Source organism: Gopherus flavomarginatus, chromosome 2, assembly GCF_025201925.1.
Source record: "Gopherus flavomarginatus isolate rGopFla2 chromosome 2, rGopFla2.mat.asm, whole genome shotgun sequence".
Taxonomy (NCBI): Eukaryota; Metazoa; Chordata; order Testudines; family Testudinidae; genus Gopherus; species Gopherus flavomarginatus.
Window position 1 is genome coordinate 92,090,998 of NC_066618.1, and position 25,807 is coordinate 92,116,804.

At 45.2% G+C, this 25,807-nt stretch overlaps 1 protein-coding gene across 3 annotated transcripts in view; it reads right to left on the reverse strand.

Moving 5' to 3' along the window:
* DPY19L1 (dpy-19 like C-mannosyltransferase 1) overlaps positions 1-25,807 on the reverse strand; it is a 113,899-nt gene that overhangs the window by 35,772 nt on the left and 52,320 nt on the right. For 2 of the 3 annotated variants that reach the window (XM_050937972.1, XM_050937970.1), the window contains exons 12-17: positions 23,069-23,155; positions 21,062-21,121; positions 18,418-18,498; positions 13,952-14,053; positions 13,036-13,107; positions 6,082-6,131 (exon numbers count right to left, since the gene is read on the reverse strand). In XM_050937972.1, the coding sequence (XP_050793929.1) occupies positions 6,082-6,131; positions 13,036-13,107; positions 13,952-14,053; positions 18,418-18,498; positions 21,062-21,121; positions 23,069-23,155 (452 nt within the window). The remainder of the gene's footprint in view (positions 1-6,081; positions 6,132-13,035; positions 13,108-13,951; positions 14,054-18,417; positions 18,499-21,061; positions 21,122-23,068; positions 23,156-25,807) is intronic. The other variant, XM_050937971.1, reaches the window with a different exon arrangement.

A 25,807-nucleotide genomic window follows, 5' to 3' on the forward strand; every position in this document is an offset into this window, starting at 1 on the left:
AGCACAAATACAAATACTATTTTGTGAATGCTATACAGTGAAGGAAAAAACAGTTCAATTTAGTGAATAGCCAACAGCTCTCCAAAACCAGGTCAATACACTCTTTTGGATCGAAAGCATCTGGCATATATCAATTCAAATGAAAAGAAAGAATCCTAACATTTGTTTGGTAGCAAAAATGAAGGCTACTTACTGGTAACCAGAGTTCTTTGAGATCGCTCTGCACATTCACACTTACTGGTATTACGCCACCTAGTGGTAAAACCTTTTACAAGCAGTGTCCCTTAGACTCTAGAGCAGGGGTCAGCAACCTTTCAGAAATCGTGTGCCGAGTCTTCATTTATTCACTCTAATTTAAGGTTTCATGTGCCAGTCATACATTTTAACATTTTTAGAAGGTCTCTTTCTACAAGTCTATAATATATAACTAAACTATTGTTGTATGTAAAGTAAATAAGATTTTTAAAATGTTTAAGAAGCTTCATTTGAAATCAAATTAAAATGCAGAGCCCCCAGACCAGTGGCCAGGACCCAGGCAGTGTGAGTGCCACAGAAAATCAGCTCGTGTGTCGCTTTCGGCACGTGTGCCATAGGTTGCCCACCCCTGCTCTAGAGTGCTCTCTGAACAACTACAGAACCTTCTGCTGAACTGCTCAGTGTTTCTGAACACATTCTAAAGGCAAGGCCATAAAATGGGGTGCTGCACCCTCTACCACCTCAGTTCCTTCTATCACCAACCAAGAGATAAAAAGAGGGCTCTGCTACAGAGCCACCTTGAAGAACTCCAGTTACAAGTAAGTAACGAGTGGCTCTGAATATTTCCACTTATGGGATAGTATCATAAGCAGTGCTGAAAATAACCCAGAGGAGGGAACAGAGTTCTAATTGAATACAGACTGAAGCAAAGCTCTACTAAATCTAGCATCAGGCCTACAGGCCACATTTAGAGCATAATGCTTATTAAATGTGTACGGAACTCCAGGCTGCAGACCTGCAAATTTCAACACCAGTAACTTGTTTAAGGCAAGCAAGAGAAGTTGCCATGGCTCTAATGAAATATGATCATAAGTACAAGAATTTCTGCTACCACGTGCAGGGGCAGCTCCAGGCCCCAGCACGCCAAGTGCGTGCTTGGGGTGACAAGCCGCGGTGGGGGCGCTCTGCCGGTGCCACGAGAGCAGCAGGCAGGCTGCCCTCGGAGCTTGCCTGTGGAGGGTCCGCTGGTCCCGAGGTCCGCCGAAGCCACAGGACCAGCGGACCTGCCACAGGCAAGCCACCGAAGGCAGCACGCCTGCCGTGTTTGGGGCAGCAGAATTCCTAGAGCGGCCCCTGACCAGGTAACAAAGAACAATACATTGTTTAATCCATCTACATGTATTCTGGAACGACATCATACAAACCATGTGATTCTTAGTGTAAAATATGAATAATCTAATCTAGATATTTTCATGCAACAGCCCTTCTTGCATCAAAAGTATATAAAGGTGATTTATCGTCATTAGTATGTGGCTTTGGAAAAAATACCAGCAAATTGACACCACTTTTGGAAAAATCCTGGGACTCAGGCCTAAGAATCACCTTATCTTTATGAAAAGATGTGAATGGTGGAATGTAAAAGATGAGCCATCAAGGTATTTAATTCACTTCACCCTTCTGGCTGATGTTGTGGCAATAATAAATGATGTCTTAAGAGATAAATAATATAACAAACACTCAGCTAAGGGTTCAAAACATGACTTCATAAGTGTAGCCAAAACGAAACTGAGATCACAAAGAAGAAAAGTAGGGCTTGGCAAACTGGGCCCACGGGGCTCAGGCTTCCCCTCGTTGGCTGCAGTGGGACTTCACTTGGCCGCAGCGTGGATTCCTCCTCTCCAGCCCCTCCCCAGTGCTGGGCTGGCAGGCTTCTCCCCTATCCCGCCCTCCTGGCCCCTTTCCTCTGCCCATTTACTCAGATGGCTGGCTGAGGGCTCCAGTTTCAACCCGCCCCCCATTCCCCAAGAGTCTGGACTGGCGCAATCTATCACTGGTGGTGTGGCAGCGTGGCCCACCATCACCTGAAGCGGAGCAGAGTCCCTCCAACCCTCCTTAAGCCACTCAGTCTCAAGCAGGGGCAGGGCCCGGTCCCGGGGCTAGAACAGAAATTCTCCATGTGACGTGACATGTGAGTGAGTAGGGGGAGCCCGCGGGGCCAGGCAGGGGGAAAAGGGGGAGCTGGGCAAGGCTGGGAACAGAGGGGAGAGGGGATACCCAGAGAGGGTGGGAAGAAAGTGGGGAAGCAGAGTTGAGCTCAGAGGGTAGAGCCAGGCAGAGACTTCAGGGAGCAGGTGGGGAGGATGGGCTGGGCATTGAAGTCTTAAAGGGAGGGAGGGAAGACACACGTGGAAGGGAAGGATGGAAACAGTGAGGTTTCCTTGCTTTATTCTCTTTGTGTTGTTACTTGTATGTGTTTAAGAAGGATGAACTGGTTCCCTTTCTTATTAAACTGCATGTCCCAAGAACTTCTTTACTTTTCAGGATTAGAGAGAGATGCTATTTTAAGGAGAATTAAAGGCCATTTGGGAGGTGATGGCCCAGAGCGGTGGCAGCCAAGGGCCTGGATGAAGGCTGGATTCAGCCATTGGTATCTCTTATTTCTTTTTTTGTCATTCAAATAGATTTTGGGTCATGACATCCCAGACATCATGTAAAATGCTTCCCTGTGGCCTTTTGACATGTGCACAGAGGTATCTCACTGCCAAGACCCTATCCTGGGAGGGAAGGCTGCAGGGTCATCTCCCACCTCTGTGCAGCCAATGGCCTATGCTTACCACTGCAACAATGCTGGAGCCTCCACATTTATTTATTGACAAACAAAATTTGTAGAATTTTAAAATATTGTGTACAGCATTTTTTGGTGCTGAATTCTCTCAGGAATATGGTGTGCTGGGCAGTTGTGGTGGGGGGGCTGTGAGAGGGGCAATGGGCAGTGAGGTGGGGGTCTGTGGGTGAGAGAGTACTGGGCATAGGGATCTGTGGTGGAGATCTCTGGGTGAGGGACCACTGGGCATGGGTGTTGCTGGACATAAGAGGGCGGAAGGTACCGGGAAGGGGGGCGGTGTGGCGGGACACACTGGCAGCGCAGGGCTGGGGGCGCAGGTGGGAGGGAAGTACAAAGGTTGGGGTGAAGACAGCACTGTACAGACGTTAGGGGCAAAGGGGGCACAATGCAGGGGTTACTGGCAAAGGGGGCGCAGGATGGGGATGTAGGGATAGGGGAGCCCATGCCCATGGGGGCCAGGGGCACCAAAACACAAGTTCACTCAGGGCGGCATTTTCCCTAATGCCGGCCCTGAGGGGAATACACATTAGACAAGACCTACATAAATTTCTTAACTGTGTTATACACGAAAAACAATATACTATCAACTAAAAAATGGTAACCAGAGATAGCTACCCAATGAACGTTCAAAGATAAATCAGATAACTCCCTTCAGATTTTAAGTGCATTAAATATCCTAAAATACAAGATATAAAAGCTGAGACAAGAGAATCAGAGTTTTCCCTCATCCAAGCCCCAAACCTGGTCTATTTCAAATGGTAGCTACACAGTTTTCTAGAGTTAAGAAATTTGACTGCTCAAGAGTAGACAGAGTCTAAGTCCAATGGTCCATCCAAGCCATTAGATGAAGAGACTGTGGATCCGAATTGAGAATCTGAGACAGCAGATGTGGAGACAAAAACAGATGTATGAAGGCCCCACCAGACAACTGAAGGAGATAAGTAAACCACCACTGATGCAGCCAAACTGGGGCAATGAGAATTATCTTTGCCCCATCCCAACATATCTTCCTCACTACCTTCTGGATCAAAGGAAAGGTGGAAAGCATACAGAAAATTCCCCAGTGCAAAAGGAAGCATCTGATATGGATTCACTGTTCTTGCCTGCTCTGGAGCAGAAGAGTCAACACATTTTGTTGAACCTAATGGAAAATGAGTCCACATCTGGGTGATCCCAACTGGAAAATATGTCCTAAATCAATTGATCCTTCAGTGGCCTTCATGAATTTTAGAACTGTTTCTGCTGAGACGGTCTGAAGTTATATTATTCTCTCCTGCCAAATGCAGAGCCACAAAATAAACGTTGTGAAGAATGCACCAGTTCCATAGTTTGATTGTCACTGCACAAATGAGAGCAGATTAAGCACCTCCATTTGTTGACATAATACATATCAGATGTATTATCCGTTACTCGTTGCACAACCCTCCCATGAAAGTGAGGGAGGAATGATCTGAGGGCCAGATTGATGTGCTGCAACCCCAAAACAAGGTGCAAGCTTCTCTTTTGAGAAATCCAGTGACCCTGAATTGTAAGATGACTCAGATGCACTCACCAACCATTGTTTGACAGATTCAAAATTACCTTCACCGGTAGACTAGATGCTCTTCTGTATATACAAAAGCTTACAAATGGAGAAGCATTACATTAGGAATTCATGCACATTTATATTGACCCACTATGCACAAATGTACAAACGATGGGCACACAATCTACTTCTACTGGTGCACAACCTTCAGTGTGAGACTGATCTGGTCAGAAAATTTCAACTGAAAACAAAGGAAGTTATTATAATCACTTGTGAGATACTTTGACAATTAAGAATATGTAATGAGCAAAGGGTGGTTACATTAAATTCCAAAATATGGCCCATTCTGGAAAATTGCCACACAACTACTCTCCATCAACATGAAGGACAACTGAAAAATTCCTATGGTGGTCCCCAGTAACGCAATGGAGCCCAGAACTGGCAGTCTCCCCAGCAACAGATTCAAACCTGCCCTTGCATTCATGACAGAATGCACTGGAGACAGAGGGAGGCCAGAAACAAGTGGAGAGAAAGATCTTCGTGGAAACCCTGTAGAAGTCTGAGAAGGAAGAGTTATAAACGGTCAGGAGAAAGACTGACAGACAATCTCCTCTGCTCTTCTCCTTTAGTCAGTTGAAGAAGATGCAAACCTCAGAACTGACAATGCCTGTCTGTTCTAAAGACCCTCTGTTTTTTCACTCAGATCTGAGGAAAAATCATAAGCTGTACAATACACATCAGCTAGCACCAACACAGTAAAACGGACCTGAAACTGGGACTACGGCCAGACCCAAAGACTTAAATGGGACTGATCTGACACAATCCACAAATCCATCCTTTTGGATCCTGAGGCAGAGACTGGAACAGACTGATTTTGAAGCTAGAGAGACTCTGCTGGAATCAGATGGATCTGATAATGAGGCATATGATCTGGCACTGCTAACAGGGTCTGTCTTATCCACAGACCTCTTCCTCTTTGGAACCAAGACAGACAGAATCGATAGCATGATCCTTGATTCCGACACAGGCACCTTCAAGGGCCTGACGGATGGAGCAGTGGGAACCAAAGCCAGATCCAACACTAGTTCTGACTTCCTGGAACCCTTCAACTGCTTTGATGGAAATCACAGGAGACAAAACTGGCCTCTTGGACCCTGGATCCAACAACTGTCCAGATCCACAGGGCTTAGCCTAAAGAAGCAGCACCTGGAATCTATTCTGCCTCTCCTGGTAAGCTCAGAGTGTAAAAGTCAGGCAGATGCAACATCCAGAAGGAGAATGGCTCTCTCCCTGGTACTACAGGCACCTAACGTCTTATGCTGGGAAAACAGCAGGGCATGAAACATACCGCTTCATTCTCAGTTCTATCCTCTTCAGTTCCACTATAACCTGGAATTAAGATACTAACAAACTAAATACTTACCTACACAAATCACTAAACAACTAACAACACACACTCATGGAGTGCCAGATCCGAAAGGATGAAATCATTCATTTCCATCCAGGCACATGGTTGTAAGGAACTGAAGTGGTAGAGGATGCTGCACATCCTTATATGGCCTTGCCCTCAGAATGTTCAGAGATATGGGAGGAGAGATAGGAAGGACACTAATGGACACTATTGGGAGAAGGTTCTATCTTTAGGCACCACTAGGCAGCACAGTACTATAAGAGGGAATATGGAGAGCCACTCAAAGATCATCATTAAGTTTAACATCTTAAAGGTAATATTTACCGTTCACAGAGGTCTTTCTGAGATAAAACCCACACAATATATTTAATTGCCTGTTAACAGAAAGAAAGTTAACAAAATATGACAAATTAGCATCTTTCTAAAGCATCTCTGAACATTTCAAAATTCTAAAATTAAATTAAGAGGGCTCGAGAGGGTACGGTTAAAACTAGTAAAGGTAGTTTTCATTCAATATGTTTTAGATATACATGCCAACAAATAATTCTTATTAGACAAGCAGCCTGCATCTAGCCTATCTGTTCTTGAGTAAATTAAACTGCAACGTTTTACACATAATGCAATATACAATAACAAAAAACAGTTATATAGTCTGTCAATCAGGTACAGAATAAGTGCAAAACAGAACTACAGTACATTTGTCATAAAATTTCATTTTTAAATTGTTTAGAATAAAAATATTCAAGTTGAACAGGACAATTAGGAATAACTCTGGCCCCACCCAACTATAAAGGTCCCACAAGGCCCCAAAATAAAAGGGGTACATAAGGAAGGGGAAATTAGTCCTAAATGTATATTATGTGTTAAAAACTAGCCACTAATTTTTAAATGGGTGTTTCTACAGGTATGATTTTTATAAGGCAAAACTGAAGTTTTGGTATTCATTTCAGGAGGTGCAGGATCAGGTCAGTGAACCATATCATACAGAAGACAGTACAGCATTTATTAAAAAAAAAAAAAAAAAAAAATCTGGCTATCATTTCTACTCTAATTTACCTAGCTCTTCCTCATTTGAATGAAAAGACGGTTACTCACCTTTGTAACTGTTGTTCTTCGAGATGTGTTGCTCACATCCATTCCAGTTAGGTGTGCGCGCCGCGCGTGCACGTTCGTCGGAAACTTTTTTTACCCTAGCAACTCCAGTGGGCCGGCAGGTCGCCCCCTGGAGTGGCGCCGCCATGGCGCCCAATATATATCCCTGCCGGCCCACCCGCTCCTCGGTTCCTTCTTGCCGGCGACTCCGACAGTGGGGAAGGAGGGCGGGTGTGGAATGGATGTGAGCAACACATCTCGAAGAACAACAGTTACAAAGGTGAGTAACCATCTTTTCTTCTTCGAGTGATTGCTCACATCCATTCCAGTTAGGTGAATCCCAAGCCATACCTAGGCGGTGGGGTCGGAGCGAGAAGTCGCGGCATGGAGCACAGCAGATCCGAAGGCCGCATCCTCTCTAGACTGCTGGACCAGGGCGTAGTGGGAAGCAAAGGTGTGGACCGATGACCAGGTCGCTGCCCGACAGATTTCCTGGATGGGCACACGGGCAAGGAAAGCCAGCGACGACGCCTGCGCCCTGGTAGAATGCGCAGTCACACGGCCCGTAGGGACGTGGGCCAAGTCATAGCAGGTCCTGATACAGGACGTTACCCATGAGGATAACCTCTGGGAGGAGATAGGAAGCCCTTTCATGCGGTCCGCTACCGCCACGAAAAGCTGGGGGGATTTGCGGAAGGGCTTAGTCCTCTCCACGTAAAACGCGAGAGCCCTACGGACATCAAGCGAGTGGAGCTGCTGCTCCCTGCCTGAGGAGTGAGGTTTCGGGAAAAAAACCGGGAGGAATATCTCTTGGTTGACGTGGAAGGCTGAGACCACCTTGGGGAGAAAAGCAGGGTGTGGTCTCAGCTGCACCTTGTCCTTGTGGAAGACCGTATATGGGGGGTCTACCACAAGAGCCCGGAGTTCCGACACCCGTCTAGCTGAGGTGATAGCTACTAGAAAGGCCGTCTTCCAAGAGAGGTAAAGCAGGGAGCAAGTAGCTAACGGCTCAAAGGGGGGCCCCATGAGCCGGGACAACACCAGGTTAAGATCCCAGGTTGGAGCAGGGGGACGGACGTTAGGGTATAAACGTTCCAGCCCCTTAAGGAATCTAGACACCGTCGGGTGGGAAAAAACAGAGCGACCATCCGCACCCGGGTGAAAGGTGGAGATAGCTGCTAGGTGGACTCGTAACGACGATATGGCCAGACCTTGCCCTTTGAGGGACCAAATGTAGTCTAAGATGTCGGCTACTGAAACTTCCATAGGGCGGAGATTTCTCTCCACGCACCAATAGGAGAAGCGCTTCCATTTGGCCAAATATGTCGCTCTTGTGGACGGCTTCCTGCTGCCCAAGAGCACCTCCCTCACCGGCGTGGAACAGCGCAGCTCAGAGCCAGTCAGCCACGCAGGAGCCACGCCGCTAGGTGCAGCGACTGCAGGTCCGGGTGACAGAGGGTCCCGTGCTCCTGGGTAATCAGGTCCGGATGAAGGGGCAGGGGAACTGGGTCGGCTATGGTCAGGTCCAGCAGCATGGGGTACCAGTGCTGTCTGGGCCATGCCGGGGCTACCATGATCACGTGAGCCCTGTCCCTGCGCACCTTCAGAAGGACCCTGTGGACCAACGGGAATGGGGGAAACGCATAGTACAGGTGGGTCGACCACTGGATGAGGAAGGCATCCGCTATCGACCCGGGCTCCCTGCCCTGAAAGGAGCAGAACGCTTGGCACTTCCTGTTCCCCTTGGACGCGAAGAGGTCCACCCGGGGATAACCCCACCTCCGGAAGATGGAGAGGGCGACGTCTGGGCGAAGGGACCACTCGTGTGACAGGAAGGATCTGCTCAATCGATCCGCCAGCGTGTTCCGTACTCCGGGGAGGAAGGAAGCCATGAGGTGAATGGAGTGGGCTACACAAAAGTCCCAGAGTCGTATCGCCTCGTGGCACAGGGAGGAGGATCTGGTGCCGCCCTGCTTGTTGATATAATACATGGTCGTCGTGTTGTCGGTGAACACCGCGACACAACGACCCTGGAGCTGATGACAGAAAGTTTGACAAGCAAGACGGACCGCTCTCAACTCCCGCATGTTGATGTGTAGCCCCACCTCCTCCTGGGACCACAGGCCCTGCGTTCTCAGGGTCCCTGCGTGGGCCCCCCAGCCGAGATCTGAGGCATCTGTTGTTAGGGACACCGAGGGCTGAGATGGGTGGAAGGGGAGACCCGCACACAACACTGACTGGTCCAGCCACCAGCCGAGAGAATCTAAGACCCTCTGGGGGATCGTGATTAACATATCTAGTGGCTGTCTTGTCGGTCTGTAATGACTGATGAGCCACAACTGGAGTGGCCTCATGCGGAGCCGAGCGTAATTGGTCACGAAAGTACAGGCCGCCATGTGGCCTAACAGGGTTAGGCACGTCCTCACTGACGTCAAGGGGGCTGTCTGTAGTCGTTGCACGATTGCCGACAAGGCCTGGAACCGCTGCAATGGCAGCAAGGCCCTGCCCACAGTGGCGTCCAGGACGGCCCCGATGAATTCCACCCTTTGTGTGGGGGCCAGGGTGGACTTGTCTGTGTTCACCAAGAGGCCCAGAGTGGCGAACATGTCGGTGATCACACGGACATGGCTGCAGACTTGTTGTTCCGACGTGCCCCGAATCAACCAATCGTCCAGATACGGGAACACGTGGATACGACTGCGCCGAAGCTGCGCCACAACAACTGCCATGCATTTCGTAAACACTCTCGGGGCCGTGGACAAGCCAAATGGGAGGACTGCAAATTGGTAATGCAGAGACCCCACAACGAAGCGAAGGAAACGTCTGTGGGGTGGCCAGATAGCAATGTGAAAATACGCGTCCTGCATGTCGAGGGCGGCGTACCAGTCTCCCGGATCCAGGGATGGGATAATGGTCCCCAAGGAAACCATGCGGAACTTCAACTTCACCAGGTACTTGTTGAGCTCTCGCAGGTCGAGGATAGGCCTGAGGCCTCCCTTGGCCTTGGGGATCAGAAAGTAGCGGGAATAAAACCCCTTGCCTTTCTCGTTCTCCGGCACCGCCTCTATAGCTCCTTTGCCGAGGAGCGTCTGCACCTCCTGCCGAAGGAATTGCTCGTGAGAGGGGTCCCTGAAGAGGGACGAGGAAGGGGGGCGGGGAGGAGGAAATGAAACAAACTGCAGGCGGTATCCCGACTGCACCGTGCGTAAGACCCAGCCGTCTGATGTTATTAGGGACCACGCTGGGAGGAAAAACGAAAGGCGGTTGGAAAACGGGGGGAAAGGATCCATTGGGGAAACTGTTACTGCGCCCTCGGGCGCACCTTCAAAATGAAGGCTTGGGTCCAGGCGGGGGCTTAGAGGAGCCTTGGTTTTGCCCCCCTTGGTTCCCCGAGTGCCTGCGCCTTCCGTTCCTGCCGCGGCGCCTGTTAAGGTCCTGCCGCTGGCGGAACTGGGAATACGGCCTGCGCTGTTGTTGTTGTTGCTGCGGCCGGAAGGGTCTGCGTTGCGTCACTGGTGTGTGCATCCCAAGTGACCGCATGATGACTCGGTTGTCTTTCAGACTCTTGAGTCTGGGGTCTGTCTTGTCCGAGAATAATCCTTGGCCTTCGAAAGGAAGGTCCTGTATAGTGTGCTGGAGCTCCGGCGGAAGGCCGGAAACCTGCAGCCAGGAGAGGCGACGCATTGTTACACCCGACGCGAGGGTACGGGCAGCCGAATCCGCAGCGTCCAAAGAGGCTTGCAAGGACGTGCGTGCGACCTTCTTGCCTTCCTCTAAGATGGCCGTAAACTCCTGACGAGCATCTTGTGGCAGCAGCTCCTTGAATTTATCTGCTGCCACCCAGGAGTTGAAGGCGTATCTGCTTAACAGGGCCTGCTGGTTGGAGACCCTGAGCTGCAGCGCCCCAGCCGAGTACACCTTACGGCCGAGGAGATCCATCCGCCTGGCCTCCCTGGATTTGGGGGCTGGAGCCTCCTGGCCGTGACGCTCTTTATCGTTGACGGATTGGACCACCAGGGAACACGGAGTCGGGTGTACGTGGAGGTACTCGTAGCCCTTAGAAGGAGCCATGTACTTCCTCTCGACGCCCTTCGCAGTGGGAGGAATGGAGGCCGGAGACTGCCAGATGGTGTTGGCGTTGGCCTGGATGGTTCGTATGAACGGCAGGGCGACCCTGGTGGGAGTGTCTGCCGAGAGGATGGTCACAATAGGGTCCTCTACCTCCGAGACCTCCTCGGCTTGCAGACTCAGATTTTGGGCTACTCGCCTGAGGAGGTCCTGGTGCGCCCTGAGGTCCAGCGGGGGGGGGCTGTTGGAGGAGGTCCCAGCCACCGCTTCATCAGGGGAGGAGGATGAGGAGACCCCCGGCAAGAGAGTGTCTAATGGGGGGTCTCCCTCGGCCCTCGCCTCTGCCTCAGGAGCCAAAGCGGAGTCTTGATGCTTGGACCCTTCCTCCCCATCCGGGGAGGGAGAGGGGCGAGACAACGAGGCTTCAGGTGCCCTGCGCTCCGCAGTCGCCGGCCTAGCAGGGAGCTGTTGGGGGCCCTGGGCCTGATGATATGCCCAGGGTGTCCAGAAACCCCATTGCTGCGGGCCTTGGTCCTGCTGTGGAGGCTCACTGAACAGCGCCGCCTGCCGGTCGGTGCCCAGCGCGTACCCACTGTCCGTTAATGAAGACACGGACGGCTGTCTAGAGGGCCATGGCGGGGCGGACCCTGGATGGTAAGGGTCCGCGCGGGCCGGCACGGGCGATCGTCTCGGTGCCGGGGACCGGTGCCGGGAGTCGTATCGGTGCCGGGACCGGGACCGGGTTCTGTCACGGTGCCGGGATCTGGACCGGTACCGGGCGCCGCTTCGGTGCCGGGATCGGGACCTGCCACCGGTTCGGTGCCGGGAGGTCGACCGGGACCGGGACCTGCCACCAGCTCGGCGCCGGGAGGTCGACCGGTGCGGCGAATGTCTGGATCGGCTCCTGGAATCGCGGTGCCAGTAACGGCGGCTGGAGTCTGACCGCGATCGTCTCGATGTCGACCGGCGCCGCGAGTGCGACCGGTACCGCTGAGGGGAGCGGTGCCGGGACTGCGAGCGGCGGCGGGATCTGGAGCGACCGTGACGTCGGGACCTGGATCGAGAACGTGAGTCCCGAGACAGTGCCGACATCATAGGCTTGCCTCTGGACACGACCCGCACCGGAGGTACCGGGGGTGGTAGCTGAGTGGGCTCGGTCATGGCTATGAGGTCCCGTGCCGAGGCGAAGGTCTCTGGTGTGGATGGCACCACTATCTCGACCCCAGATGTCATGGGGGAGCTTGGCGGCACCGGACTCGACGGACCCGCCGGGCCCGGAGTCGACGGTGCCGGCGGCGCCGCGGCCGATGTTGAGGCCGGGCGCTCCACTCGGGTCTGCCTGGCCGGAGTAATGGACTTCGACGGCCTAGGCTCTGTCCCCGGTGCCGGAGAAGGTCGGTGCCGGGGAGTCTTCTCGGTGCCGGTGCGATCCAGTGCCGGCGCCGACATCCCGGCCTGCGAAGCCGCCGGGTCAAGTGCCGCCTCCATAAGGAGAGTCCGGAGCCTTTGATCCCTCTCCTTCTTAGTCCTTGGCTTAAAAGCCTTGCAGATGCGGCACTTGTCGGATCTGTGCGATTCCCCCAGGCACTTCAGGCACGCGTCGTGGGGATCGCTGGTAGGCATGGGCTTCTTGCAGGCCGCACACTGCTTGAAGCCCGGCGAACCAGGCATGAGCCCGGTGCCGGGTGCCGGGAAGGGCTAAGCCCCCGGCGAAGAACTATTTACAAACTACTTATCACTTAACTACCACTATCTACACTTAACAATCTAATTAACAACTACAATAGAGATAACGATAGAGAACAAGGAGAGCTAGGGACGTGGAGGACAGCTATGCCGCGCTCCACAGTTCCAACGACCGACACGGCGGTAAGAAGGAACTGAGGAGCGGGTGGGCCGGCAGGGATATATATTGGGCGCCATGGCGGCGCCACTCCAGGGGGCGACCTGCCGGCCCACTGGAGTTGCTAGGGTAAAAAAAGTTTCCGACGAACGTGCACGCGCGGCGCGCACACCTAACTGGAATGGATGTGAGCAATCACTCGAAGAAGAATTTACTGCTCTCCTCAGTACACCACCAAAAGAGGAACTAGTTAACTCACTAAATAAATCACTTACCTTCCTGGTGATTATCCCAAAAACCACAAGAACAACGGGAAGTAGTAACGTCTTTGTGTATCTTATTGGAGTCTGAAATGCAAAGAAACTTTTATTTCCTTCAAATTTAGTTTTAATTTACTACCATTCTCACTCTGAAAGCTACCATGCTTTATATCTGAAATATTTTTCCTCTGGGTAGATTTAAATTTCAACATATAGCAAAAACAAGGTGAGCTGAAAGGAGATTCAAGACATCAAGCCCCATCCTGCTACCTAATTAGTACTCATAACACTGATACAGCATTTATAAATTAGTCCCCCTATGTTTAAGTAAGGTTAGACATTAACATTACATAAGTTCTTTTCAATTTCTACTTTACAACTGCCTTTAGCATCTTTTTGGAGGCTTCAATCTTATCTCTAGCTTATTTTCTTTAGTTATCAGTCATAAGGCTGGAACTAAATTGTGGATCATCTCAAACACTCGCCAATTCATTTTTTAACATTCATAAATTTATGACTGCACCAAGACAAGTTTAATGGCCCTAAAAGCATTTTTACTCGTCCAGCCAAAGTGATTCTCTGCGCAGACAAACCACAAGACATTGGACCTCAAGATATGGTTCTCACCTACTTTTTATCTCAACATTTTTGTTATGTATTGCTAATTATATAAAACAAGTAGTATCTCAAAACTTAAAGAATCTGTCCTTATACAGTACTTACTCTCGCATCCAAATCTAAGAGCTCCTTCAAGTCTGAAATCATACACTTCCTATTTCTAACGTCACGAAAATCTAGCTCCACTCGAATGTGGAAACAAAAGTCTTACAATGACAGCAAACAGTTCTCAGATTTGTTGGTAAAAGCAATCACAGTTGAGGTAAAATATAAACAAGTTCTCTCTTTTGTAAATTAATTTTTAATAAGTTACCTCTTTTTCCATGAAGTCAAACTCTGCAGCACAGGTGTACATTAACGTATCAAAATCCTTGTAGCCAATAAATTTTGATTTTAGCAGGTTACTTATATGCGCCTGGTAGGAAATATAAAGCAAAAAACATCAGTAAATAAGAAGTTGATCTCATATGCTGTAACAAAGTGCTTTTTTCATAAACAAACATTTTCCTATTTAGTTCAACAAAAACTATTAATAGTACAAGTGTAAATGCACCAAGTCATTATTTGGACAGATTAAATGAGATTTGCAGGTTCAAAAATGTTAGGTTTGCTCAAATACATACAGCAGAAGATTACAAGAAAAAAGTTGATTACCAGGTAACTGTGGTTTATCAAGAGCTTTGCATATTCATACTTAGGGGATACCTGCTTCTTATCTTCTCTCTCCATCTAGTACCTGTGAACATCTTGGAATACATCGCTAGCAAACAGGAGCGGCTAACAGAGGAGCTTTGCAAGGGAGTTCTCTGGATGAAGGAGGAACAATTACGTGACCCTTGGGGTAAGTTTGTTGTCTGTAGTCTGTGTGTTTGAAGTTTGTTGTCTGTAGTCTGTGTGTTTGTGGTGTGCTTGCTGCTTGACTGAAATATACCACATGGTCTGTTTGTTTGGGGGACCATGTGCTGAGCCTAGCAGCCTCCTAAAGTAGACTAAGAGCTTCTTAAAGAGGCTTTGATCCCTAAGCCCTTTTGCACTCATCAACCCTTAACCAGGGCGTGGAGCTAATCAGGAAGACCAGGGCTTTAAAAAGCCTGCTCTTAAGCAACCAGAGGAGCTAGGGAACAGGAGCAGCTAACAGGGGAGTTTTGCGAGGGAGTTTAGAGGGGGAAGTGTGTGTGTCGGGGGGGGCTAGATATACAACATTCTTTAAATTTAAAGCCAAAAACACCCCGATAAAAACAAAAACATCAACTAAGGACTGAGTTGCAGGAGTAAAAAGAGAATGCAGGCACAAGACCAATAACAGAGTGGGGTCTATCCAGTTTATTGCACCCAATACTGCATGTACGATTACCTGCCCTGTGGGCAGATGGCGTATGTGTGCATTCGGTGCAAGGAGCTCCTGGCCCTCGGAGACCTTGCACGGGCAGGAGACCAGGGCGGCTGAACTAGAGGAGCCAAGGGACACCAAGCTACATAGATGAGACTTTCTGGGACACAGTAGAATGGTCCCACCCCCAGTCTGACAGCCTCTGTGTTGTTGAAGAGGATGAAAGGTGCAGGGAAGGAGAACATCCAACTAGAGCAGAGGGAAATGATCCCATAGTTGGGCCTCTCCTTCCAGATGATGTTGCAGTACCTTCTCTCACTGAGGATACCTCTCCGGGGGAGGGAACTCCAGTTATTAGGAAGAGACAGGTAATAGTCATGGGGGATTCGATCATTAGAAACATAGTTAGCTGGGTTTGCAATGATCGGGACAACCGCATGGTGACTTGCCCGCCTGGTGCAAAGGTTGCGGATCTCTTGAGACATCTAGATAGACTTATGTGTAGTGCTGGGGAGGAGCTGGTGGTCGTGGTACATGTAGGTACTAATGACATAGGGAAGGATAGGAGAGAGGTCCTGGAGGCCATATTTAGGCTGCTAGGTAAGAGACTGAAGTCCAGGACCTCCATGGTAGCATTCTCCGAAATGCTTCCAGTTCCATGAGCAGGGCCAGTTAGACAAGCAGAACTGCAGGGTCTCAATACGTAGATGAGACGATGGTGTGGGGAGGAGGGGTTTAGATTTATTAGGAATTGGGGAAACTTTTGGAAAAGTGGGAGCCTATACAGGAAAGATGGGCTCCACCTAAACAAAACTGGAATCAGATTGCTGGCACTTCAAATTAAAAAGCTCATAGAGCAGTTTTTAAACTAAGGGTTGGGGGAAAGCCAAAAGGTGCGGAGGAGCACGTGGCTCAGACAGAGGCATCCCTTAGGGGAGGATCTATTAATGGAGATTCTCTATGTACTAGTAAAGATGAGAGGATGGAAAATGATAAAATATGGGTAGGATGAAAAACAATCAAATGAAAAAGAGTCCCATTCAATTACATCATGCAATGGCAGAAAGCTAAAAAGTGACAAGTTTTTAAAGTGCTTATATACAAATGCTAGAAGTCTAATTAATAAGGTGGGTGAACTAGAGTTCCTCGTATTAAATGAGGATATTGATATAATACTTATCACAGAAACTTGATGGAATGAGGATAATAAATGGGACACAGTAATACCAGGGTACAAAATAAATCGGAAGGACAGAACAGGCCACGCTGGTGGGGGAGTGGCACTATATATGAAAGGAAGCATAGAATCAAATGAAATACAAATCTTAAATGAACCAAACTGAACCACAGAATCTCTATGGACAGTAATTCCATGCTCTAATAATAAGAATACAGCTGTAGGGATATATTACTGACCACCTGACCAGGCGGCTGATGGTGACTGCGGAATGCTCAGGAAGATTAGAGAGGCTATAAAAATAAAAAACTCAATAATAATGGAGATTTCAATTATCCCCATATTGACTGGGTACATGTCACCTCAGGCTCAGGAAAGGGTGTAGAGAGAAATTTCTTGACGCCTTAAATGACTGCTTCTTGGAGCAGCTAGTCCTGGAACCCACAGGAAGAGAGAGAATTCTTGATTTAGTCCTAAGTGGAGCACACGATCTGGTCCAAGAGGTGAATATAGCTGGACCGCCTGGTAATAGTGACCATAATGTAATTAAATTTAACAACCCCCCTGTGGTGGGGAAACCTCCATAGTAGACCAACACTGTAGCATTTAAATTTCAGAAAGGGGGACTACATAAAAATGAGGAAACTAGCACAACAGAAATTAAAAGGTGCAGTGCCAAAAGTGCAGTCCCTGCAAGCTACATGGAAACTTTGTAAAGACAACATAACAGAGACTCAACTTAAATGTATACCTCAAATTAAAGAGCACAGTAAGAGAACAAAAAAAGTGCCTCCATGGCTAAACAATGAAGTAAAGCAGCAGTGAGAGACAAAACGGCATCATTTAAAAAGTGGAAGTTAAATCCTAGTGAGGAAAATAGAGAGGAGCATAAACTCTGGCAAATGAAGTGTAAAAATATAATTCGGAAGGCCAAAAAAGAATTTGAAGAACAGTTAGTCAAAGACTCAAAAAGCAATAGCAAAATTTTTTTTGAGTACATCAGAATCAGGAAGCCTGTTAAACAACCAGTGGGGCCACTGGATGATCAAGATGCAAGAGGAGCACTCAAGGACAATAAGGCCATTGCAGCGAAACTAAATGAATTCTTTGCATTGGTCTTCACGGCTGAGGATGTGAGGGAAATTCCCAAACATAAGCCATTCTTTTTCGGTAACAAATCTGAGGCACTGTCGCAGAATGAGGTGTCATTAGAAGAGGTTATGGAACAAATTGATAAACTAAGCTGGTATTCACCCAAGAGTTCTGAAGGAACTCAAGTGTGAAATTGCAGAACTACTAACTGTGGGTTGTAACCATCATTTAAATCAGCTTCTGTACCAAATGCCTGGAGGATAGCTATGGAAATCATAAAACCCTGGAGTGATAATTCCTCTCCCACTTCTGTGCAAGTAATCCTAGAAATCTCATGACAATACAATATCAAATAAATAATATAATAAAGGATAATAAAGCCAAAATAGAAATGTTAAGAACATTTATAAGGGCTTTGGGACACAATTATCTTAACTAAAACTTCAACATTATTTTTGAAGATGTAGATAAATCTTACTATCTCCTCTCTTCTTTGTATTGTTAATTTATTCTAGCTCTGGATGACGTTTGCCAATTTGTTACTTGCTGGTTATTTTAATGTACTGTTTTGTTACAGCATCATTCTCTTTTTCTTCCTCAATGCTTCTGATCAAAACATGCTAAATAGATAAAATGTAAATGCTTAGATTCCATCTTCATGCAAAACCTCTTAATGATAAAGTAGGAGTGCAGAACAATGTAATCTAAATGCAGAATTTATAAATTCAGTTTTTCCCATGGTTTCCCATAAAGCACGAATAGGTCTTTAAAAAGAAGTCACTAAATTTTTTTAAAACTCCAAAGACAGTTTTACTAAGTTGTTTGCCATGTACCAAAGTTTTACTTAGCAAATGCATAGTCCTACAACAATGGTGGTCAGTTAAGAGCTGAACAAAGTTTCACTTTTCCATGCTAACTCAATTTCTTGGAACATTACATTGGCTCACCAAAAAGTAACAGCGTTCGTTTATTGGCTTGGTTTAACGTTTAAGTTCATTTCATTTAGGAAGAAAGGAAAATGGAATAATAAATCAGCAAGCATTTTAAATATTGTGCAGTTTAAATATTTTATTTCTCAGAGAAGAAAAAAAAATTTCAAGGATTAAATAAGATATGAAGCAACATAACTGTCTAAAATAAAACCTTTAACAATGACTAACATTAAAAAAGCAGCACTTACATCATCAGCTACTCCAAATATTAGAGAAGTCAAATATTTCAAGGTGATTGTCCCAAATAACCAAGCAAATCCTTCAATGGCCTATAAATAAAGGATACATTCAGATTGAAGGAGAACAGAAGAAAAAAAGCATACTGAAGTTGTGCAGTTAGTGGGAAAATTTCTCTCGTATGTTAGGAAAGGGTCAAGAATAAAGCAACAGAATCACAAGAAGTTTGATTTGTAACTCAAGGTACACTCCAATAATTAGAGAACATAGTAGTAATATTAAATCTTTTCCTGTTGAAACTGAAAGATCTAGTACCGCTTTATGCACGTTGCCCCAAGCACTACAGTTAAGACTTCCTTTTCTCTCCTACTGCACTGAAACAATATCACGGAAAGAGTATAGTCAGCAGAAATGAGGTTTCCAGAAACTTATTTTTATCTACTTTTTATAAAACATTAACATAATGGTTAACAGTGTAAGTATTAAAAGAGGATGAATGATATAAAAGCTAATGGAAAACAGCAGAATTGAGGCAGACTAGTTACAAGTTGAGGCATACATATTGTAATTTTAAAAATTGATATATATATATATATATATATATATATATATATCTCCCATTTTGTTCATCTTTCCTGAAATAGTTGTTAATCTAATGTAGGTAGCGTGTCTTTCCATTTTTAAAAAGTATTTCTTGTTAACTACCTTTCTAGAGATGGTATTTCTCAAAAGGATGAAATACATTTGTGACACTGCATCCCATATTCTTCATAGAGATTATATGATATGATTAAGACAATCACAATGTATTTTATGCAAGATAGGTCATGTGAGATATCAGTGGAAAAGTTATGATTTACTGAGTATGATTATCCTTCTTATATGCAAGTATCATTTTCCATCTGAAATTAGGAATATTGACTATATATCTGTATTACAAATGTGTTTACACCTGGGGAACGCTCCCTAGGCAAGAGACACTCAGTCTAGATGGCTGGCTGGCAAGGGCCCATTAAGGTTAATGGGCCATTAGAAGAAAATAATAGGCCTTAGAAGAGGTTAATCTCCCATGGGAGGCCTTCCTGAGGACACTGTAAAGAGTCTCCGACTCATGGCTGCTAGGACCCTACAGAGTCATGTGACCAGGTCATCTGGTACTGGACTCCATCTTGGGAATACCAGTATTTTTCCACTGACTGGTGTGGGAACGACGCTTGGAGACAAAGCATATGCAAAAGCTATTTAAGGCAGGGGGTGACATCATCAAGGTTCTTCACTGACTCCCCAAAGATGACTCTTGAAAACACTAGAGGAATAAGTACTGAACTGGGGGAAGTGCTGGACCCAGGCTGAAGGAATTTTTAGCCTGTGAAAGTAACATCTGGGGTTTTTAAGCGGCAAGCAAGTGCAGCTGGTCCCTCTGGAATCTCCGCAACCTGCTGGAAACATCATTTAGGATAAGAATTTGCTACTCATATCCAACCTCTTTAGTATATTAAGCTTAGACTGCGTTTTTGTTTATTTGCTAGGTAACCTGCTTTGATCTGTTTGCTATTCCTTATAATCACTTAAAATCTATCTTTTGTAGTTAACACATTTTTGATTTACCACAAACCAGTATGTGGGACTCATAACTTGGGGCAAAAAGCTGTTGCCTATTTCCTCTCGACATTGAGGGAGGGGGCAAATTTCATGAGCTTATGCTCTACAGATCTGTGTGCAGCACAAGACGGTATGATTTGGGGTTTACACTCCAGAGGGAGATGGACACTTGAGCAGCTCCTTAGCTGTAGCCCCCACAACGCAGAGTTGATCACAGCCATCTGTATGTACTGCAGCTGGGTGTGTCCCTACCTGTATGTGTGCTGAAGCCTGGGAGAGGGTTTGGCAGGCTGGTCGCAGCTGTACAGTGTAACGGGTGCCCAGATGGCGGGTTAGGGGGGCTCAATGGTACCACAGTTCCAGGTGGAACCCATCACAACATTTACTGGCTACAGTTATAAGAATTGGGACTTTTTTTAGCCTCAAAGTAACAGGAATTTACATCCGTTATTTTTTAATCTAACCAGCATCCTTTAAGATTGGGATTAAGATATGTAAATAATCCCCTATATCATGGTATCCTCTCCAGAATTTTACTGTGTTTATTTTGTTTTGCAAGTCTGGTAGGAGCCAATATTTAAATCATACTTTTCCACTGGTATTCTCTCCAGGACGGTGAACTTGTACTATTATCATATTCTTTCAATCCACTGGAGAAATTTGCTGTTCAGATCTGTTTTTCAAACTAAGTTCACTTTGTCAATATTGCCCTGAAGTTCTAAAATAAGAGGGCATACAATCTGCTTTTTAAATCAGAATTGGAATTTCCTTCCATAATTCTGTCTTGGAGATAAACCTAGTTTAAGCAGTCCAATTCTTAGGATTTTGTCAATAATTGTAATTAATTAGAAAATTCCTGTATTTTTAACTTCTGTTAACTTTTATTCCTTTCTGTGTCAGTTTTCCTAATTGATATTCAAAATATCACTTCAAATGATCAGTTCTCATATATTCACTGCATAAAAATACAGTAATACAGATAATTTCCTGATTTGGCCGACCAATAAGTGGTAGTTCTTTTCTGATAAATTCTGTTATTTTATCAATCCTTACCCATAAACTGACTTCTCTTCTACTCATTTTCAGCAATTTTGGACTCAATTCAAGAATACCCTAAAAAAATTAAAAATTAATGCACCTATTTTATAATATTTCCAATCATATTCCAGTAACGCAAAAAAAGGATTTTTTTATACAGAGCTTGACGTGTCACCACATGAACATCCTTAAAAATTATAGTTCAAACCCATGTAACCCATGACTGAATATCAGAAGAACTGATACTCTTATTATTGCAGTTTCCATACATTGAATTAGAGCCACTCTTCTCTCTGCCGGGAGACAATCTATTTTACATAGTTTCTGAAAAAATATCAAAGGCAATACAAGCGCAGAAGGGTTGGCTATTTTCACCAGCAACAAGAAACTTCTAAGTGAGGAATAATTACTAAATTACAGCATAAAAAATGTACACAAAGAATCCCCAAGGGAAGATGAGGTAGAATGACAGAAAAACATTACTAAACACAGAATCACTAAGTTTCCCTACATTGTGTTACTAGGTTACAAATTTGTTATTAAGTTCTAAATTTTCCTCTTGTATGCCCTCTTCACCATCTTATGATAGCAAGAACCCTTACCATCAGTGGATGTTACGAGCAATAAAAATCAGAAATGAGGCATTAACTGAAGAGCTGTAAGAAGCCTACTCTACACCAGACTAATGGCCACCTGACATTGAGATTTCATTACAAATGGTCAAACAACAGACAGGCTTTCTTGTAACTAGAGATATTTTAGCTTCTAGCTAGCGAAGGAGCCAGGAGCATGGCTCAGCATCCCTATAGTATAGTTACGTTATTTCTCAGAAAAGATCTAAGACAAAAAGTTAAAATAAAAAGACTGAGACATTGGCCTGGTCTACACTATGCTGTTAAACCGATTTTAACAGTGTTAAATCGATTTCACACTGCACCCGTCCACACTACACTGCTCTTTATAACGATTTAAAGGGCTCTTTAAATCGATTTCTGTACTCCTACAAAACGAGAGGAGTAACGCTAAAATCAATATTACTATATCGGATTAGAGTTAGTATGGACGCAAATTGATGTTATTGGCCTCATTATTTTACAGTAGCTACCCACAGTGCACAGCTCCAGAAATCGACGCTAGCCTTGGACCATGGACGCACACCACCGAATTAATGTGCCTAATGTGGACGCGCACAATCGACTTTATAATATCTGTTCTATAAAATCGGTTTAAGCTAATTCGAATTTATCCTGTAGTGTAGACGTAGCCATTGGGCTACCCTCCATGCTTCCAAGATGGAACATCAAGAGAGACTGAGGTGGAAATAGGCTCTCTTTAGTGTCCTTCTACTAGCCTTGATTAACAATTATTTTGTCTTCTTCCTTCCTGGAGTAAGTATATGATTTGCTTAGGTGAGTTTTTTCTGTAAAAAAGAGGGGGTGAGGAAGATACTGGATGACAAACCTTTAATGATTTTAATAATCCTTGGAGTGTGGCCCTGAGTGAGTGAACTTTCCAAGACTGTTTTCATATTGACTAACAATTTCTGATTATTGTTGCTTCTGTTAGTGGTCATTCTGTTCTGTTCTATTTGCAGTTTTGGAAAAAGTATCCATTTGAAGATTTTTTTTTTTATACTGCTTAAGCTTCAAACAGAAATTTACTTAAGCCACAGCTTTCATTTTAAAGTCCAATCAGTTCATCACGTATAGCTTGTGTGTCAAATGTTCTACAAAATTTGCCAGCATATAAATAACTTTTAGTAGACTGTTAAACATGATTGTTTTAGCCTTACACCTGAAAAAGTATAAGTCCATGTTGAGTTTCTCTCATGTCAAAGCTTTGATGTGTCAACATTTTACTGACTTTATTAACACTTCTCCCAAGACTAAACTTATCAATCTCATGGAAGTATAATATTTTCTATTTAGAAAAGTTACAATTCTCCATTTAATGCGCCAATCCATAGATAATAGTGCAGAAATACATTCCTAAGCATCTGAAATGAATTCTTCCAAAACTTACCCAGATAACTGCTAAAGAGGCAGCATAATATGATGTCAATAACATTGAGTTGCCAAACATCAAAATGAAACACAGTGCAAGAGATGCCTGAAATAAGAAAATACAAAACATCTCCAAATATCTAAACCATCAAGTAATTCTCTCAAATACAACATAGTATAAATAAAATAATTGATAACTGACAGCAATACCATGGTTTTCTTTAAATATATCAGTATCTACATACTATGCAGCAACTCTCTAAGCTAGAGACCCAGCTTACAGAACTGTATTGAGAAAGGTTAGTAATAAAGATTTAAAATGATGGCAAGGTAGCAAATGTGAACTACTATGATAATGTAAGTTACATGGACTAAAATATTTAAGAATAGAATATATTTCGACCCCAATGATATTTTTTTTTCATTTTTTTTAAATGCTATTCCTGATGTTTTATTCATTCTTTCCAGTTATTTTACTAGGTCACTTATATATGCTGATAGTCAGACTCTCAGAATCCTGTGGACAAAGTAGTAAAGAAATTTTGAGGAGGAAAAAAAGGGAGAGGTTACTCACCTTGTCCAATAACTGGAGTTCTTTGTGATGCGTGTTCCTTTGGGTACTCCACTTCAGATCCACATGCACCCTGTACCTTTGACCACAGATTTTTGGTAGCAGTGCCTGTTTGGCCTTCACATGCACACTACACATGCTATACCTCGAACAGAGGCTGTATAGACCCGTACGGGGAACCACCCTCTGTTCCTCCTCTACTGCAAAGTCCCACAAAGGAAACTCCAAAGCAAAGGGGAAGAAGGGAATGTAGTGGAGCACCCAAAGGGAGACACATCTTGAACTCCAGTTTCTGCACAAAGTGAGTAATCGCTCTTTCTTTGAGTAGCGTCCCTGTGGGTGCTCCACTTCAAGTGACTGCTTAGGTCAAGGAGACAGGAGGTTTAGAACAGAGTCCAGCACTGAAGAGAGAACTGCATTGTCTACTGCAGCATCTGATCTAGCAGCATGAACCAAAGCATAATGGCTGGAAAAAGTATGCACTGAACTCCACGTTGCAGCTTTGCAGAACTCTCAGAAACTGGAACCTTTCTGAGTAGGGCTACAGACAGACTGCAATCACTTGCAGGGGAGTTTGAACATCAGCCAAACCATTACATGCAATAATACATCCAGGGAGTCTCTTTGGGAGATAGTGTATTCCCTAGACCTATCCTCAATAGAAACAAAAAGTCATGGGGACTTCTTGAACGTTCTGGTTCTGTTCAAGTAAAAGGCCAATGCCCTCTTAACATCTAGCGTATGGAAGATAGCTTCCTGTGTAAATGAATAATGCAGTTTAGGAAAGAAAACTGGAAAGTAAATAGTCTGGTTTATATGAAATAGAAGAAACCTCAGGTAAAAATTTTGCAGGGGGGTTGTAATTATACCTGCTCCTTGGAGAACAAATTCAATGGAGGACCTGGCATTACAGCCCCAATCTCTCCAACCCTTTGTGCAGAAGCAAAGGTCACCAAAAAGACTATCTTCATGGACAAATGTAACAGAGCATGTAGCTAGTGGCTCAAAAGGCAGTTTCATGGGATGGTTAAAAACAAGGTTGAAATCCCAAAGCAGAGTAGATCATTAATCTGTGGAAAAAGGTTTGTAAGACTTTAAGAACCTCATTGTGATCAGATGTGTGAAATTGACAAACCGCCTAATGGTGAGTAGAAAGCTGTTACTAATGCTAAGTGAACCTTGATGGAATTCAGAGACTTGATGTTTTCAATTCCAATCGATAATCCAAGATTCTGGAAAGAGATGACTGCACAGGTGAAAGATAACAGAGGTTACACCAAAGATGACATCTTCTCCATTTCTGGAGGTAAGTGCGTCTTGTAGATTTCTTCCTGCTATTTAATAGCACATGTTGTACTCCCGCTGAACAGGATGCCTCTAATCTTGAGAGCCACTGAAGAGCCATGCTTGGTGTTGCAGAATGTTCAGATTGGGGTGAAGTGTTTGACCCACATCCTGAGACAGTGAAGAATTGATGGGGAGTTGGCACAGAGGGCGAGTCTGACAAGGTAAGGAAACAAAACTTGTCTTGGCCAAGTTGATGTAATCAAAATGACACTGGCTTGGTTGTGCTTGATCTTGTGAAAACCTTTAAAAGCAATGGAGTTGGTGGAGACCCATAGAGAAAGACCCTTTGTCCATGTAATGAGAAAATCCTCAATCTCTAGAAGATGCCTGAGTCGTCCTTTAGAACAGAATTTTCTTCACTTCATGTTGCCTGCAATGGCAAAAAGTTCCAAAGCTAAGACTACTTTGTTGGACACTTTAGAGTCCAAGTCTCATTCGCAAATTTAGGGGAAAATTCCTCACTGACAGGCATGGCTCCTCGAAAGGAGAGGCACCTCTTAAAACTCACGTAGCCCAGCATCTCATATTCAAGAAAAAAATTTGGACTCCTCAGAATGAGAAAAAAAAATTTTTGGAGGGGAGAAAGAAAACGAGAACAGTTCCAATAACTATAAAGTATCCTATAAAGTACTAAACTACATACTATAACTCTAAATAGAAAACAGGCACACAGTAAATTCCAATTCTGGCCGAAGGCAGCTGAGAAGGAACCAAGCATGTTGGAACAATTTTTATAGTGGAGGTGCTGCTGAAGGAATGTATTTGGTGTTTATTAGTACTTCAAGAAGGGGGTGTGGCAGCACCCCTCATTCCAGCATCACTAGAAGGAACTGAAGGCTG